Source organism: Seriola dumerili, unplaced genomic scaffold, assembly GCF_002260705.1.
Source record: "Seriola dumerili isolate Sdu_G_001 unplaced genomic scaffold, Sdu_1.0 BDQW01000138.1, whole genome shotgun sequence".
Classification (NCBI taxonomy): Eukaryota; Metazoa; Chordata; class Actinopteri; order Carangiformes; family Carangidae; genus Seriola; species Seriola dumerili.
Genome location: NW_019174393.1, coordinates 17,811,329 through 17,828,521, shown reverse-complemented (window position 1 = coordinate 17,828,521; position 17,193 = coordinate 17,811,329). Strand labels below are relative to the sequence as shown.

Here is a 17,193-nt window from a genome sequence, read left to right as displayed (position 1 = left end):
GATATAGATACAATAATATAGATACAATAAAATAAGTGAATAAAATAAGTGAATAAAACGAAGTGAGTAAAGTTTGCCCTGTCAAGCAGATTCCTTAATATTTCCTAAATTGTTTCTGTGCAATTTTTTTAGGTCATTAAACTGAGTGGCCACTTTACAGGCTGCTGGTTCTTCTGCAGATGTAATCCAACCCACAACAACAGTTTTGGCATAAATTTAACCTGTAGGAAGCTTTTCATGCTCAGCTTTTGTTGCCACTGTTCTAAAAGTTATAATTTAACTGTATCTTTGTTACTGAGCGAGTGGAGGCGTTACTCTGTCCGCCACGTTCACAAACATAATTGGAAACAGCTTTCAGTGTGATACAGGATCACCTCTAGCTAAAGTCTCAATAATAAACATGTTGGATTATCTCTCTAAGTGTGGTAAAGGTAGAATTAGACAGAAGTGGACTGCATTAGATTATACAGGTGTACTTAATGAAGGACCCAGTTGGAAAACTAACTTGAGCTTTGTATGAGGATGTGAAGGAACGAGTTCCACCTCCTGGACTGCCAGTGATGTCCTGTCTGTGCTCTCTCCTCCCTCAGGTATCATCAACGTGTTGTATCTGTTCTGCGCGGCGCTGACGGAACATAAGATCCTGTTCTTGTCCAGCAGCTACCAGAGACTGACGGACGCCTGCCGTGGACTGCTGGCCATCATGTTCCCCCTCAAATACAGGTGAGTTTCCACCATCTCTCAGTGGTGTCTCACTCTCTAGGTGTCATTGTTTATTTTCACAACATATTTCATCTGATGACTCGTGGAAATAAAGGGTGAAACAGCATGGGCAACAGTTGATATGTGAAGTCTCTCTCCGTTTGTGTCTCTCTCAGCTTCACCTACGTTCCCATCCTACCGGGAAAACTACTAGAGGTCCTGAGCACCCCCACTCCCTTCATCATTGGTGTCAATTCATTCTTCCGCTCCGAGACACAAGAACTGGTGGGTCCTCATCACTACGGTATGATAGACAAATGTGACAACGACATCATCGGGATAAGACAAGATAAAGTCTACTGGGAAAACTGCATCACTGTGGCAACACAGAACCAGTACAGATAAATTATTCATGCTGAGACAGGGAGTCTCTGTCTCTCACGACCCGGAATTTGCATTAAACATGTATTACACATACTCATCTGTAACTGCTCATTTATTAGGCAGTTATTCTCATCGAGCGCTTAATTAGGAACATCAGGGAAAGAGAAAATGAAACCAGCCTGAAGCAGCAGAAAAACATTGGCAGCCAGTTCGACGACTAAAAGCCGTCTCCACACAACACATGTATCAACAACAAACAAACAGGCAGTATCCTTAAAAAACCCAGCATGCACCGTGTGGAGGATGGACTAGTTGAAACATCTGCTGCCAGTTTACATCTGCAGGAAAGAAATGTGGTGCTTGTTATTCTTTATTTAAGTTTTAAGAACATGAAGTGAAGAACATTGTTCCACAGTTGAATGAACCTTTTCTCTCTGTTATATACTTATACATACATCAACCCCTCAGCTGCTCTGAAATGGATCGGAGTTGTGATTACAGTGAGGAGTATGTTTCATGTAAACTCTTACTGACCCATTAAGCAACGGTTCATCTGTCTTTTATTAAACCTGCCCCTGCTGCCATCTGGTACCATCTGATACCTGTCTTTTTTATAACAGTGTTCTATATAAACCTTGCCAAGGTAAATTACACTGATATAAATGACAATGAGTAGTGTCTAGATCTCTTGATCAAAGAAAATAATTTGCTGCTATCTTATTAAAGCCTGATGAGTTGTGTAATGAAGACTCTGACCGTGCGCTGCTGCATGCCGCTCACTGCGCCGCTCTGATGGAGCCATTGTTTCTCACAACAACGAGATGCTGTGTTTTGTACAGTAGTCACACACCCATCATCAATGTAGGAGCAGTTGTCGGGGTCGAGGGGTCGGAGGTTATCGTGTGGGCAGCCCTTCCTGCTGTCTGCGGGGAGACATGAATGTGTGTTTTGTTGTTTGAGCTTAATGTAATGAGCAGCTGTCGACGGAGATGACTGTCCTCTGCCTGTGTGTGTTTGTCTTTCTCTTGCATTATCAGCTTGTGTGTCATGCTGATGTGTTATTATGTACAGTCTCAGAAGCAGAGATGAAATGTGTGTGGTGTGTGTGTGTGTGTGTGTGTGTGTGTTTTGTGCTTAGTTGGATGTGATCATCGCTGACCTGGACGGCGGCACGGTGACAATCCCCGAGTGTGTGCACATCTCCCTGCTGCCTGAACCGCTCCTTCAGCAGACACAGACCGCGCTCTCCATGGTAAGAACATTGAACACGCCCACAACACACACACACACACACACTACTACTGAGCACTGGGAAATCTCATCAACATCCAGTGGGTGTTTTCTACCAAAAAATAAACTCCCCAGTGGTGGTGAATGGGTTGAGATGCCAGGAGGATTTTTTTTTTTTGCCTATTCAGAACATTTTTCTGTGGGAAAATCATTTGTTTTTATCATTTCTGTAAATATTTCATTTATTTTGCGAGTGGAATGGAAAGTTTGTGTTTTTTTGTGTGTATTTATTTTAAATGCTTACATGGCAAATGGTTGATAGACTGCACTTGTATACTTATATATACTATCCTCTTATCAGCAACTTAAAGCGCTTTTAAATGGTAGCCATTCACCCATTCACACACACATTCATACCAAGGTTATTATCATTAACTAAAACTAACAAATTAACAAAAACTAGATGTGAAATAACATTTTAGTTAACTGAAATAAAAAAACAAAAACAATAAATAATTGTAATTGTTTACTGTATTTTGTATTTACCAAGCTAAGTAAAATAAACAAAAATTATAGAGAGAATGTGTTTAGTTTTTGTATTTTAGGTGGATATGAAATCTGTCTTCCAGTTTTTTAAGCTGTGTCAGATGCAGCAGTATCTTACAGCTGATTGGCTCTCAGTGTACGACCAGTACATGTGCACATTAAGTGTCCAAAACATTCACTGTATTAATGAAGTCAAGTATTTGATTGTTAATTAACTGCAATAACGAGCCACAGAGCTGCAGTACCTACGACTAGTGCTGGACTGTCCAATTTGTTGATGCCTTTATTTTGAGTTGGTTCATTTAAATGAATCTTGCCCCTGACAAAATACCTCATATTACAAAAAACACTAATACTTAAAATAATTAAAATTTTCAAAAAATAAAAACTAAACTCAATGAACAAACCCGATTTAAAAAAAGAATTAAAACTATACTGAAGTTGAAAAAGTCAAAATGAAATAAAAACATGAAAAAACCCAAATTATTATAACCTTGGTTCACACAGCACTTTTTCCTACACGTTGGACTTTTCTACCGTACACACACACATTCTCACACTGATGATACATCAGGGGTAATTTGGGGGTTCTGTATCCCACCCAAGCACAATTTGAAAAGTTGACTGGAGGAGTTGGGAATCGAACCACCAGACCTGCTGATTACTACTGCGTGACCCGCCGTACCTCCTGAGCCACAGCTGCCACCACCTACTGTGATGTATTCTGCCAGCTCAGCCGTGGCCATATCGGCTTCACACTTCATAGTAAAGAATGTCCTATCAAGTGTTGTCCCTGCGCTGCACTGCTCCGTTGTTTTCCTATCAAGCACTTGAAAGGATGCCAGCTCATATCAAGCACTTGACTGCGTCCTGCAGCTTCAGCCCCTTCCAGTATCGCAGAGCCAGCCCATTCTCAGAAATACTTTTTTATCTTTTTAAGTGTGTAAACAAATGATTTCCCAGCTTGCTTATTACTCCATTGATCTATGTGTGAATTTGCTTTCCTGCTTCCCTTTGGTGGAGCTGTTTACTGTGTATATGTTTCAGTACAATTATGGGATGGGACACTTTTAAACAGTGGGTTCTTTTTGTTACTCATTTTATTGAATATCTTGTATATGTAGATAACAACAGAGCTGTTGCAGGAAATTGTCCCCAGTTTATGATAAGATGTCCAGTCAAATAATTCACTGGAGGGACTATAAAATATTATGATTACAGTCACATTCAAAACAATATGATTAATAATTGTTTAGTCACACAATAGTGGGCTTGTCGGCAGTCTGGTCAGAGTTTATTGATGTCTCAGATACACCCTGACATCTGCTCAATGGTGGGAGCTGACTCTCTTATTTATTCACTGCTCTGCCAGCTCACGTGCTGCATGAGAAACTAGTAGTGATGACACTGTTTGTAAATGACTTCAAGTGTTTTTACAGCTATAGATATCATCTATAAAAAATATTTTCACCCTTGTTAAGTTTTATTCTTTTACTGCTTTGAAAGATTGGATGTGATCAAGATGTTTCCATCCTGATTAACTGTAAATTTCAAAACTCTTTTCTCCGAGCCTAAACAGAAAGGTGGAGCCACACGGATCAGAAACAGTATCAAAGCTTCTGATATCGCATAGTTTATATTATATCGCAAGTTTTTTCAAAATGTATTCAGTATAAAGGCCATTAATCCCTCTCTGTATGAAACTGGTTGTTTCTGGTTGGTTGCTCGGGGTCAGTTGTGGGAAAATCCTTTTAATGCCTGTTACGATGCCTAAGTTAGTCATGCCCTCCTGGATAGTCTGCTCTGTTCGTGATTGCAGTCACGTAGTAAAACACCATGATTCATTTTATTTGGTTTTTGTTTGTGTGTAAAATGACAGATGAGTGTCGTGTCTGAAGCTTGGTACAAACCAGAGGACAGTTTTCCCTCTGCTGGTAACGCAGGGCTGGAGTCTCTGCAGCTGTGATGTCTCTGAGGCAGAGGTTAGCATGTGTTTATTTGGGCATGGCATGGAGTTGGCGTTCACTTCTCTGTCTCAGCTCAGAGATGCCCAGTGTGTTTGGATGATGCCTGGATTTTCAAACTGGATGTGCTCTTCCCACGAACTCTTGCAGTATTTATAATATTTGATCCTGAGATCTTTTCTAATCTTACATGCATTGTCCTGATTTTCTTACTTCAACAGTCTAGATACAGTCATGTCTACAGCAGCCAAACGATTATACAGTATATTACATTTAAACTGCACAGCAGGACTGCAGAATTCATCTTTCCATAATAATAATTAATTAGTCTTTAGTGAGTGCAATGCAGTTAGAAAGGAGGTTAACATAAGATGCTGTGGAGGCTGCCAGAGAGAAGGACAGAGCATCACTGGCAGGATATTCAATTAAAATTCAAAGAGGTCCAGTTAGACAAAGTTTCATCAAGCAAAGGTCCAGTGAAATGATGAAAATTACTATTATAAAATAATAGTAATACTTTCTGTGTGTAATGATAACTATTTGTTCTTGTAGCATTTCAAGGAAGATAAGAGCTGTAATAAGGACTGAGTAATAACAGGGGTTTTGAAAAATTATGATAAAGTGCTTAATTTTACAAAATGAAATAAAAAGTGTAGCTTGTTAACCAACAGTCTCATCTCACATCTCAGCTGCTGAGCAGCTTTATCACGTCCTTGTCTCTGTCTCTCCCTCTTCTATCCCACTGATTTCTTCGACTTCGTCCCTCCTCTCTGTGTGTGTATCTCACTCACTGACTCAAGTCACAGTGATTGGCTGAGTAGCATCACGTGACCGTTAACATTAGAAAAGCTGCGCTGGTTAAAATAGAAACGCTCCATCAAAATTTAATGATTCCCAATAATTTATAGGTTACACGTCCAGGTGTGGATAGGACGGTGTCTTGGTCCAGATCTGGACCGTGGCCTGTCAGTGACCTCTGTTTTAGGGACATTTCCACATGTTTGAATAAGCTTTTAGTTGTTCTCATGTTCTCAGCTTTTCTCTTAATCCATAAACCAACTTTCTTTCACGACTGAAAAATACATCAGCGTTGCTTGGTCGTGTGGTTGGGGAAGAATTTGTGCAGTAAAAGTGAACTTTTTGAAGTTCCTCTTTTAAAAGGATCATGAACCTGTTGACAATTCCCGGTTCATCCACTTTAATATGAACATTGCTGTGCATGACACCATGTCTGACCATCCTCAGGGTTAAATGACTTCTCCTCTCATCCCATCCACCTGCAACCCGCTTCTCTACCCTATTCATCACTCCTCTTCCTCTGTCCCTCTGTCTGCCTTATCTTCCAAAACATAGGCACGAGATCTAGCCACAATACTTTCTGCACAACCTCTTGATTCGCTTCTTTTATTTCTGCATTCAATTATATCCTTTTAATTGTTTTATTATCTCATGTTTTTATCTATGCTGAAGACAGTTAAACATGTTTTCCAAGTATATAGACCATAGATGACTGTGAGTTAATTATGTTCCCTGGATTTTATAATTGCATCATGTCAGAGAGGGATGACAGTAATTAGACCGTATTATTCAGTTCCAAGCTAAATTAAATCACTCCTCATTTTGCTGCTGAGTGATCTTCCAGACATAGTTTTAGAGCTGCTGTCCCATTAAAAATGTAACATTAAAATGTGTTGATTTCTACAATCCTGACAGCAGCTTTTGTGTTTGTACAAGCAGATGTGCGTCACAGTGTCCTCGAGCAAGACACTGAACTGTGACTTATTTACTGGGGCATCTGCTAAATGCCTAAGAGGACAAGGCTAAAAAAAACAAACAGGTCTAATAAAAGAATTTATTGGGAAATCTAAGGATCATCCTCCCTTGTGTTTTGTGTTTGGGACTTTTTCTGTCTCTGGCTGCTCTGTGTGCTTTATGACTTCTAACCTGGAGACTCTTGTGTGTTGTAATCATTGCTCTGTGTTGATGGAATTAAAGCTGGAAATGAGTCACAGAAGTTCACTGGGTTATGGGTCTATGTCCTCGGTCAACACAGATTTATAAACGAGACACAAGAAGAGATAATTGCAGACATTAGAAGAAGTGATCAGGCGGTTTGTGTAGGGAAAGGAAGGAGCTGGTTTGAGTGAGAGCTGTGGGAACGAAGATGCTGTAGATTGTCGGGCAGTAACCATGAACCAGGGCTTAGCTGCTCTGCTCTCCTTACAGTCAGCTGAATGGATATTCATGTAATGGCCCTGAGACCAAAACCTGTTTCTAAGGGTTGAGCGATTATTAGACCTGGATGTGTTGCAGCTGCAACTGTTTCTGTCTGAATGATTTTGTTTTCCTTAAAGCCAGAAAAAGCTCAATCTGTCAATGAGAAAACTGACTCCATTAACTACAATTCCACTCAACAGAGACAAGCAACAGTAGAAGGGTTGGGAGATGTAGTCTGCAGTGTTTGATGGTGGTTTCCTGTTGTTGTAGGTTTTGGATCCAGAGCTGGAAGTTGCTGATCATGCCTTCCCCCCAATGTCCACGCAACCGTCTTCACCTAAGATCCAGGTAAGAGAAATGGGAATTTCTTCAGGTTTGGTGCAAACATTCATGTGCAGTCAAGACGTCACAAAACATGCACAATTTAACACAAATGTGTAATAGGATAAAATGATGAAGTGATGACATTTTATATCCAAACGGTCCGCGGTGGTGTGTGTGTGTGTGTGTGTGTGGGTGTGTGTGTGTGTGTGTGTGTGGGTGTGTGTGTGTGTGTGTGTGTGGGTGTGTGTGTGTGTGTGTGTGTGGGTGTGTGTGTGTGTGTGTGTGTGGGTGTGTGTGTGTGTGTGTGTGTGTGTGTGTTGGCTTTAAAGCTCCTGTGTCTCATTTGAAGTGTTGATCCATAAGAAGATATATTTGTGGTTTTAAGAACCAAAAACCATCTCAGTGTAATTTAACATCTCCTCTCTCAGGCTTCTCTCTGGAGCTCTAGTAACAACAGGTCGGTGAGCCAATCAGAAGAGAAGAGGCTCTGAGCCTCTCTTCTGATTGGCTGACTGTTTTCTGAGTGATCTAATAAAATATAGCAGATTTAAGGTAAAAACTTAGAGAAACCAAATCCTGCAGGGTTGGATGGTGGGTCCAGGTGAGCGGGGCTTCTTTGTTGTGACATCACAAAGCTCCAGAAGTCTTGACAGCTGGTTTTATGGCTCAGTGTCTGAATACAGGCTGTGTGCATTTCTCTGTGGACTGAAGCTTTGATACTTTCACAGTATATGGACCTCTAACTCGACTGTCGTGTTTGTTTTTGTTTCAGGATAAGGAGATTCGAGGAGTCTTTCTGTGGCTGTTCGCTCGGCTCTTTCAGGGCTATCGCTGGTGTTTACACATCATTCGCATTCACCCCGAACCAGTGATCCGCTTCCACAAGGTACAGGAAGAAAACCCAACTGTGAATGATGCTGCATCTAATACTGCAGACAAATCAGATGTGTATTTTTTCATAAAACAATATTCAGATCAGATCACACACACAAACACACATAAGAATTGAGTGGGGTCAGATCAGATTAGTGCTAATGTGTGTTTCCACAGGCCGCCTTCCTGGGTCAGAGGGCGCTGTCGGAGGACGACTTCCTCATGAAGGTGTTGGACGGCATGGCGTTTGCAGGTTTCGTGTCAGAGAGGGGGCCTCCCTACAGAGCCACTGACCTGTTTGATGACGTGAGTCTGTCGGCACAATATGCAACACATACGCTGCTTTGACTGTTATATCTGCCAACTGTCATTCCTAACAGGCAGAACAACTTAGAACTAGTGATTGGCTACCTATCCCGCTGCCCAGTGTCTCATAGTTGTGACAGATCATTTGTGAACCATGAATAAACTTTACTAACATTAGCATTAATCTGAAAATAAATCTTTTATTAAACATTTGTAAAGCCAAGTTTTTACATATCTTAAAACTTACATTGTTTATATCCATGTTTTCCAGCAAGCAGCTCATGTTACCTTTGCAGCACATTGTTGCCACCGAATGTTGATCAGCAAAAGAGTGTAAAACCATCAGCATGAGTCTTTATCACGTCATCTGTGCGCATGTATGTTTGTGTACATGCGCACAAGATGCCATCAAAATATGGGCCTGCTTAATCTTATCCACTTTCTACAGCAGGTGCCTGAGCACTATTTTTTCTATCTCAGTTTGTAAAAGGTTTGAGAAAGATTTTCTCCGTCACTGTTGATCTGGTGGCAGCTGAACGTAACTGACTCAGATATGAAGAAAGATGCTGATATTCTGAGGTGACTTTACCTCTGTGTGCTGTGTTCACAGCTGGTAGCCAATGAGGTGGAGCGGATACGACAAGAGGAGACCTGTCCACAGAAAGTCATGAACCATGTGAAGGAGCTGGCCGAGCAGCTCTTCAAAAACGTATGCTGACACAAGTTTCTCCCTCTTTAACTTTCTGTCTCTGACTTATCCCTCTCTCTCTCTCATAACTTCGTCGACTTTCTTTCTCGTCATTCTTTACGTCAGTTTGTCCCTCCTCTCTTCTCTACATTTAACGGTGATTCTCTTGTGTTTTCCCTCCTTCCAGGAGAATCCGTACCCCGCGGTGGCGATGCACAAGGTCCAGCGACCGTCTGAAAAAAGCCAGACCACTACACAGAATCAGACGCCCTTCCCTGTGCTGGACGACGTCGCGGTGCAGCTCTTCATCGACCACGCCGCCGCCAAGCTCAAGACCGCGCCTCCCGTCGTCAAGGCGGAGCTCAAGAGCATGGTGCCATCCGGGCCCCCACTGGGTGAGCTGTGGGGAGGAGACTGAGGGGGATGACACTGTGTTTTTAGTGCTGTTCTTAGCATGTGAAAAAGTCTTTTAAGAAAACTCACTGGGAAGAGACGAGACTGAGTAAAATTATGAGGACTGCGGTTGTAAAGGAGGGTGTTGGTGTTGGTAAGACACAAAGTAGCAAACACTAACTCTAGAGTTTAGCTGTAAGGTGGGTGCGGGTGTCGGGTTTGATAACTGCTTGGTAAAACTGTTACACCAAGTTGATCTTCTTTCCTTTCACCTCAAACTTCCTGTGTGAACTTTTGACTCAGACAATCCGTCTCACAGTGTGAGTTTAATGGGGTTGAGCTCGGTGCTGCAGTGATGAATGAGTGTCTGATTACCTTCCTCTGCTCATCACCGCAGGAGACTTCGTGGACAGAAACGGCAACGTGATGGCGAATAGCGCTCGCAGGCTGGAGGTGGTCAGGAACTGCATCACGTACATCTTTGAGAATAAGATGCTGGAGGCAAAGAAGGTGAGTGTGATGCACCTCTGCAGGGCAAGAGGAGTTTCATACAGTTCGATGAATTCTGTCAAGAAATGCTGCCTGAACAGAGGATCTGCTCTCTTGTAGCTCTGGCCTTTTGAATGTCTTGTCCCCTGAATACTCACTGTATGTTTCGCTGTTTGTTTAATTCTCTGATTTTTGAAGTGGCTGTGTACGTGATTGTTTTTCCGTCTCTTCTGTCCAGTTGATGCCAGCTGTACTGCGGGCGCTGAAGGGTCGGGCAGCCAGGGTTTGTTTGACCCAGGAGCTCAATCAGCACGTCCTACAGAACCGAGCTGTGCTGGATGACCAGCAGTTCGACTACATCGTCCGCATGATGAACTGCACCTTACAGGTAAACCCTGAAAACGCTACAGCACCTCTGGCTGGTAGAGTGAAAGCACACACTGAGCTGCACCTCATTACACTTTCACGGGAGATTGAATCACGGAGCGAGGCATATTCTGTGTCCTAATTCCACACTACATATGAACTGGATACACTGTACTACATACTAACATTACAGCATGTTGGTTTTGCTCTTAGTGTGCAAGAAATCAACTTTATTATTTTCACATATCAAACTGCAACTTCAAAATACTAGTGCCAGTTGAGCTACTCAAAGTAGATGGATCAAAGTCCAAATAAAGATGAAATTACATTATAAAATTACGTTTTTTTTCTTCTTCATCATACAAATGTGCTCTGTAAACTACAAATCCTAAATCTGTATCATAGAGGGACAAACTTAGATTTAATGTCCTCTGTGCTTACACTAGTGAGCATGTCATATTTTATTTCTCTACATAGACAGACACTTTCTATGCATGTTTGTTGCATGAAGTGCTAATGGTTAATGTTTTATCACTGCAATGCCATGACGACTGAGCTCAGTCAGACACAGGCTAAGGAGCATTTTTGATGCTTCTGAATTTAATTGTTTCTTCCTTTTTAATAATAAAAAAAATACATTTTTGAAAATGGCTTCTGTAATTTCAGCTGACCTTCAATTATGTTGAAGGAGAAATAATAAAGACGTGTTTTTAGATCTTATTTAAAGATTCCTGATGTGAGAATATTTATGGTTTAAGGACGCTTCGTGCAGAAGTCTGCAAACAGAATTTTAAGCACATACAATGCAATGAATAGTTCATATATTCAATATTAGATGCATTTTTGTTGTATGGTTTGCAAGTTTCCATATCATTAGAAGTGCTTCAGGTCTGATGTGACGTGTTTCTATCTGTTTCTGTTCAGGACTGTTCACATATGGATGAACACGGCATTGCAGCCGCCCTGCTTCCACTGGTCACGGCCTTCTGCAGAGTAAGTTCATATCCAGCATCAGCAAAGTCATTTCATGTTCCACAAATAATTCAGCTTTACCAGCTAAGAGCCTCACAAAGCCAGCACCTATCTTCATACTGTACATCACACTTCACTGAGTGAGAGGAGGTTTGAGTGAGAACCGTCTGAGGCTGGTGCGATGTCCTTCATGCCGTCTGTCACTGGGCTCTTCCATTTTGTCTCTTCAATGAAAATCTTTCCTCGTCTTTGGCAGAAATTGGGCGCAGGCATCACTCAGTTTGCCTACAGCTGCGTACAGGAGCACATGGTGTGGACCAACATGCAGTTCTGGGAGGCCATGTTCTACAGCGACGTCCAGAACCACATCAGGGCTCTGTACCTGGAGACAGAGGACGGGGATCAGCAGAAGAACCTGGTGAGCGCTTACGCTGTACTCAGCTGTCAGTTATGATACCGCAGTGAGCAAGGGAATGATGATCGGTCATTAACGACCCTCCTTCGATGCGTCCTCAGGAGCAGCAGGACGGGTCGGGGGGCGGACGGGAGGTCAGCGCCCTGGAGCTGGCGTCGGAGCAGAACAGACTGTGGCCGACGCTGAGCAAGGAAATGCAGACGGAGCGCGTGCAGAAGGAGGAGAGCACGGTGTTCAGTCAGGCCATCCACTACGCCAACAGGATGAGCTACCTGCTGCTGCCGCTGGACACCAGCAAGAACCGCCTGCTGAGGAGCTCGGGCATCGGAGACGTGGAGAGCGTGAGCAACAGCTACGTCACAAACAGGTACAAACAGCTGTCGGCCTTCGTACAGGGCTCACTATCCCACACAATATTGATTGTGATTTTCAAAAGTCGGTTGGTGAGAATTTAAAAGCATAAATGTTGAAAGCAGGTGTTTTTTTTTGTCTCGTAGTATTGCAGGCAGCATGGCGGAGAGCTACGACACAGAGAGCGGCTTCGAAGATGCCGAGAGCTCAGACGTGGCCAACTCCGTGGTGCGCTTCATTAACCGCTTCGTAGACAAAGTGTGTAACGAGAGCGGCGTGACCAACGAGCACCTTAAGGCTCTCCACACCATGATACCAGGTACAGAAGCACCAAGACACCGCAGAGAGCATCAACGCCAGACCTCACAGTGACATCTGTCATCTCTGTTCTACATCTCCATCCTTTCTTCTTCTTCCCTGCAGATATCGTTCAGATGCACATCGAGACGTTAGACGCAGTCCACAGGGAGAGTAAGAGGCTGCCTCCAATCCAAAAGGTAACCAATTCCTATTTTTACGTCCCACTGGACAAAGGCCATGCAGAGCCCCAGCCTGCCCCGCCCACTCCCCTCTCCACCAATCCCTACAGCTCAGGCTCACAGTATCACGGCAGGTACGTCTGTCCGGCAGAGACAGAACCGTGTGACTCACAGCACGCCTGAGCAGTGCATGCTGGGTGATTCCTGTCCCTTGTTGTGCTGTCCGGTCTCCGAGGCTCAGTGGAGCTGCAGACCTGAGTGCCTTCAGTCTGAAGGGTGCTGTGTGTGCAGTGTGTTCGAGAGGGGTGGTGGCGATACTGAGCATGACGTGACACGTTTTGTCATTTCACTAAAGACTTTGTGACTGAAACATCTGCTCAGCCTCCAGTAACGCAACTCACTGTGTCAGTGTCCTGTCAGCAAGTAAACATCCTGAGCATTTAAGGATCAGGCCCAAGTAGCGGAAATGTGCTCTATAATTTATGGCTATTGGGGTTCAGTGCCCACAGAGGAAACTCTCCCCTCTTTCTGCTGTGTGGCAGCAGCTGGAATGTGGACATATGTGGCATTAGGTGTTGTGCAACAGATTATGAAACAGGTTACCAAAATTGTAATTCATTTTCTATCAGAGGTGGAGTTCCTTAGGAAGCTTCCCGGGCCTCACTGGGGAACAGGAAGTGCTGTAAGGGGCCAGAGGACAAAGACAAAGCTTCATACTTCAGTCTGTTCATATTTAGAAAAGCTCAGCAGCACAGTGAGGCCTCTCTGTTTGAAAGTGAGAGTCCTTTAATCAAGACAGCCCTTTTATTTTTTAAGAAATATGAAATTGCAAAAAAAAACACCCACATGAATATTATTACAGAAACAACATTAATATATTTCTTCTTTGTATTATTGTCTTGTTTGTAACATCACCTTTGCTGATGTGGCTGATGTGCTTGTTCTGAAACAATAACACAATCATTTCAACATCTTCCTTTTTTTTTGTGTGTGTCTCCATCATGCAGCTCATTTAACCAGTAACTCAGCATGGTGGATTTTGATGATGAGTGGAGTTTTGATTGTTAAAGATTTCTGGTTGTTTGCTCTCAGATATCATCAGATGTCCTGCGGGATTGTATCTGTCAGTTTAACTCGATGGTTTTAGATGTGGATGTTAGATGAATAATAGTAACTAGATTGTCTGCAACATTCAGGATTCGTTTAGTGTATAATTAACATAACAGGGAATGTCGTGCAGTTTAGAGAAGGCTTGTGACCCCCTAATACAAAGCCATGTCTTGTTGTGACCCGTCATCACAGACTGCAAGAGTTGTCAGCAGATCAGGATGATTTTCTCTTTTCAGTTTCATTTGAATCATTTTGTTGTCTGTGTAGCAGAATTTAGTTTTTACCTACATTACAGATTTCCTACAGTAGTAAGACATTCACAACCCCTTGACAACCATTGTTTAGAGGATATTAAAGTCAGGGAAGTGGGAGAGAAGTGATCCTGATACATTTCTTAGCATGACTATATTTCCTAATTTTCACTCATTTTTCTGCTTCACAAATACAATTTAGCTTATTTTTCACCACTTATTCTGGAGACCAAAATGTGGAAATATTTAGATTAAGAATGAATCGCCAAAGTCTTTCATTTTTGAAAGTTTACAAAAACATGTCTCTGTTTTTAGGTCATTATCTCTCATACATGTAGGGAAACCTGAATCTGTGAAGTGGCAGTTTGTAACAGCAGGATGAGATTCACCTTCTCTAACCAAACCTTTCTGCATGAAATTAAAAGAAAGGAAGAAGCTCTTCAATCTTAAAATTCTGTCATAGAAACTAGTGAAATTCTAGGAATTCTCCCTTTTCACTTCCTGATAAATTTTATCTTCCCTCTCACTGCTGCACCATTAATGTTCCTCCTTGTCGTCCTCTCTTGTTTTTGTGTCCGCGCAGCCCAAGCTGCTGACGCCGACTCTGTTGCCGGGCGAGGAGCTGGTGATGGACGGCATGCGCGTCCACCTGATTCCCGACGGCCGCGAGGAGGCCACGGGGGTGATGGGAGGTCCGCCTCTGCTCCCCGCTGAGGGTGCCATCTTCCTCACCACCTACCGACTCATCTTCAAGGGCACGCCTACGGACCCACTGGGTGAGACATGACACAAACACACACACACACACACGCACATGTTATGTTGGTAGGCATGGGTGAGATCTGAGAGTCCTCTAAACCCAGCTCTTTGTCTTCCTCCTGCAGTGGGGGAGCAGGTGGTCACTCGCTCGTTCCCTATAGCCTCTCTCACCAAGGAGAAGAGGATCTCAGTCAGTTTACCCATGGACCAGTTTGTCCAGGAGGGGCTGCAGCTACGATCCTGCACCTTCCAGGTACTCTCACGCTCTCAACTCCATCATAAATAACACGTCCCTCTCACTGTTCTCTCCTCTGACTTCACCGTTTCTTTGTCCGACTTGCAGCTGATGAAGATTGCGTTTGATGAGGAGGTTGCGTCAGACCTGGCCGAGGTTTTCAGGAAGCACATGCACAAGCTGCGTTATCCCCAGCATGTCCAGGGCACGTTTGCCTTCACTGTGGGTCAGAGTGGGAAGATGGTGGTGGAGCACAAGACCAAGGACAAGAACCAGTCGCTCAAGTAAGGAATCTGTGTAGAACCAATGAATTTGTCAGGGCACGAAATGTTTTGATGCAGGAGAAACGAAAGACGTGAGAACACCAAGAAACCATCCATCAGCAGCAGAAGAACTGTTACTATCAAGCAAATGACAGGCTGTTAAATCACTCCTAACCTTTGACTCCATCACATCCTGCAGGTTGAGCACAGAGCGCTCATTCACTCCCAGCAGGGTGACACAGATGACACTTCACAAGCTGTTCGCAGGCTTCAGCTGTTAAGCTCATATTTGCCGTACTTACCAAAGTCACTAATGTGTACCTCATGCTCAGGACTATTACCCCATGTTTCACGATGCCAAAGGTCAGATGAAGTTACAGTGGATTGTGCGACCCAGGAGGTAAAGCCAAGGGCCCGTTCACATCCAGAATGTGCGGAGCTGTTTCAGACATGACGTAGCAGATATCATCAGTCATGAGGCTCAGCTGAACTGGTGCAGTAATTAAGTGAACAAACAGCCATAAAATGAGTAGAAAATGTAAATCTTTATGTTTAAGGAGACAACAGCCCACAGTTACTCATTTGCAAAGTACAGACCATGAAGTGGGACCGGCGGGGTCGCACAGTTTGAGATTGGGCAGGGTGCTAGCTCAAACACCAGCTACGTTTATAGTAGAATAAGAAGAGAAATCAGGTTGTCAGTTAAACGGTGCCTTGATGAATTTTCTTCCAAACAAACAAAACCTTCTGTTTACATTCAGTGTTAGTCAGTGTGAGTGCTTGAGGTCTAATGTGTATTTCCCCTCATCGTGCATTGTTTACATCCACGTTGCCAACCAGCAGGCTTCTTCTTCTTCACTGCCTTCGTTGGCTCATTGCTTCACCAAATAAGTCTTAACACAAGAACAACAAAACGGGGACCTACTCATAAAAACAGTGTTCTGTAAGCAGGACTAGTGGCCAGACACCACACAGGGCTCCTTTAAGGCTCATTACCTGCCAAAACACATTGTATTTTAATGTGTTTTCGTCCCCTCAGAAGAGCAGAGCTGGTACAGTGACTCACCAGTTACTGCATCTAACAAATTAATGCATAACACCACCAAAACCTGCAACAAGTCGTTTTTGTACAGATTAAACAAATGACATAACGTGTTAAAAGCTAGCTGGACAGAGCAGAAGCAGGTCTGGATCAGGAGTAGCGTTTGTTCCAAAGCTTTTCGTTTTATACAATTCAGGTGCGTGGCCGTGTTGTCACCTCTGTCACGGCTCAGTGCGTCAGGCTTTGAGTGTGAAAACAGAGAGAGTGAGTGGAAAATTGAATTCCATCGGCCTAACCTGCAACTCGTCACATTTCCTGTTGAGACGTTTTATCTTTTCAGTATCAACTTCTAGAATCACTGTGCTGTGACTGCTGATGGAGAATTGGTCGGAGCTCTCACAGCAACATCATGGAAGGATTCATGAATATGATGCGTTAAGAAAACATCGTCCTCTGCTCTTCCCTTTTTGTTTTTAAACCATCATTTGAGCGAAAGTGAAATCTTTTAGTCGCGTTATTTAGCGTCTAATTTTAAAAAGTAAATTTATGTCCTGTTAGATCCAGAATGTGACTTCAAGTTTTTATTTCCTGTCGTACCTGTGACGTGTTTGTGTTGTTGGTTAGAGTCTCACAAGTTTTAGTTTCCTGTCCCTGTCCTTTTTAATTCAAAGTCTCCTCTTTATTCAAAGTCTTAGCAACCAACTTTGAGTCCCCTCCTGACCACACACACACACACACACACACACACACACACACACACTTTTCCCTGCTTTCTCTTCTGGAGAATGAAAGGAGCATGGGAGAAGCCTTTGAATAATTCATAAGTGGAAAATG

General features: G+C 43.1%; 1 protein-coding gene across 1 annotated transcript in view; it reads left to right on the top strand.

Annotated features, from left to right (window-relative positions):
* The window catches only part of sbf1 (SET binding factor 1), a 73,689-nt gene that overhangs the window by 45,310 nt on the left and 11,186 nt on the right, over positions 1 to 17,193 (top strand). Inside the window, exons 7-24 of the mRNA XM_022749307.1 lie at positions 591 to 723; positions 879 to 987; positions 2,225 to 2,338; positions 7,314 to 7,391; positions 8,140 to 8,253; positions 8,418 to 8,546; positions 9,157 to 9,255; positions 9,422 to 9,629; positions 10,025 to 10,137; positions 10,355 to 10,504; positions 11,407 to 11,475; positions 11,711 to 11,872; positions 12,004 to 12,236; positions 12,367 to 12,539; positions 12,644 to 12,717; positions 14,644 to 14,836; positions 14,945 to 15,072; positions 15,163 to 15,338. Of these exons, the coding sequence (XP_022605028.1) occupies positions 591 to 723; positions 879 to 987; positions 2,225 to 2,338; positions 7,314 to 7,391; positions 8,140 to 8,253; positions 8,418 to 8,546; positions 9,157 to 9,255; positions 9,422 to 9,629; positions 10,025 to 10,137; positions 10,355 to 10,504; positions 11,407 to 11,475; positions 11,711 to 11,872; positions 12,004 to 12,236; positions 12,367 to 12,539; positions 12,644 to 12,717; positions 14,644 to 14,836; positions 14,945 to 15,072; positions 15,163 to 15,338 (2,455 nt within the window). The remainder of the gene's footprint in view (positions 1 to 590; positions 724 to 878; positions 988 to 2,224; positions 2,339 to 7,313; positions 7,392 to 8,139; positions 8,254 to 8,417; positions 8,547 to 9,156; positions 9,256 to 9,421; positions 9,630 to 10,024; positions 10,138 to 10,354; positions 10,505 to 11,406; positions 11,476 to 11,710; positions 11,873 to 12,003; positions 12,237 to 12,366; positions 12,540 to 12,643; positions 12,718 to 14,643; positions 14,837 to 14,944; positions 15,073 to 15,162; positions 15,339 to 17,193) is intronic.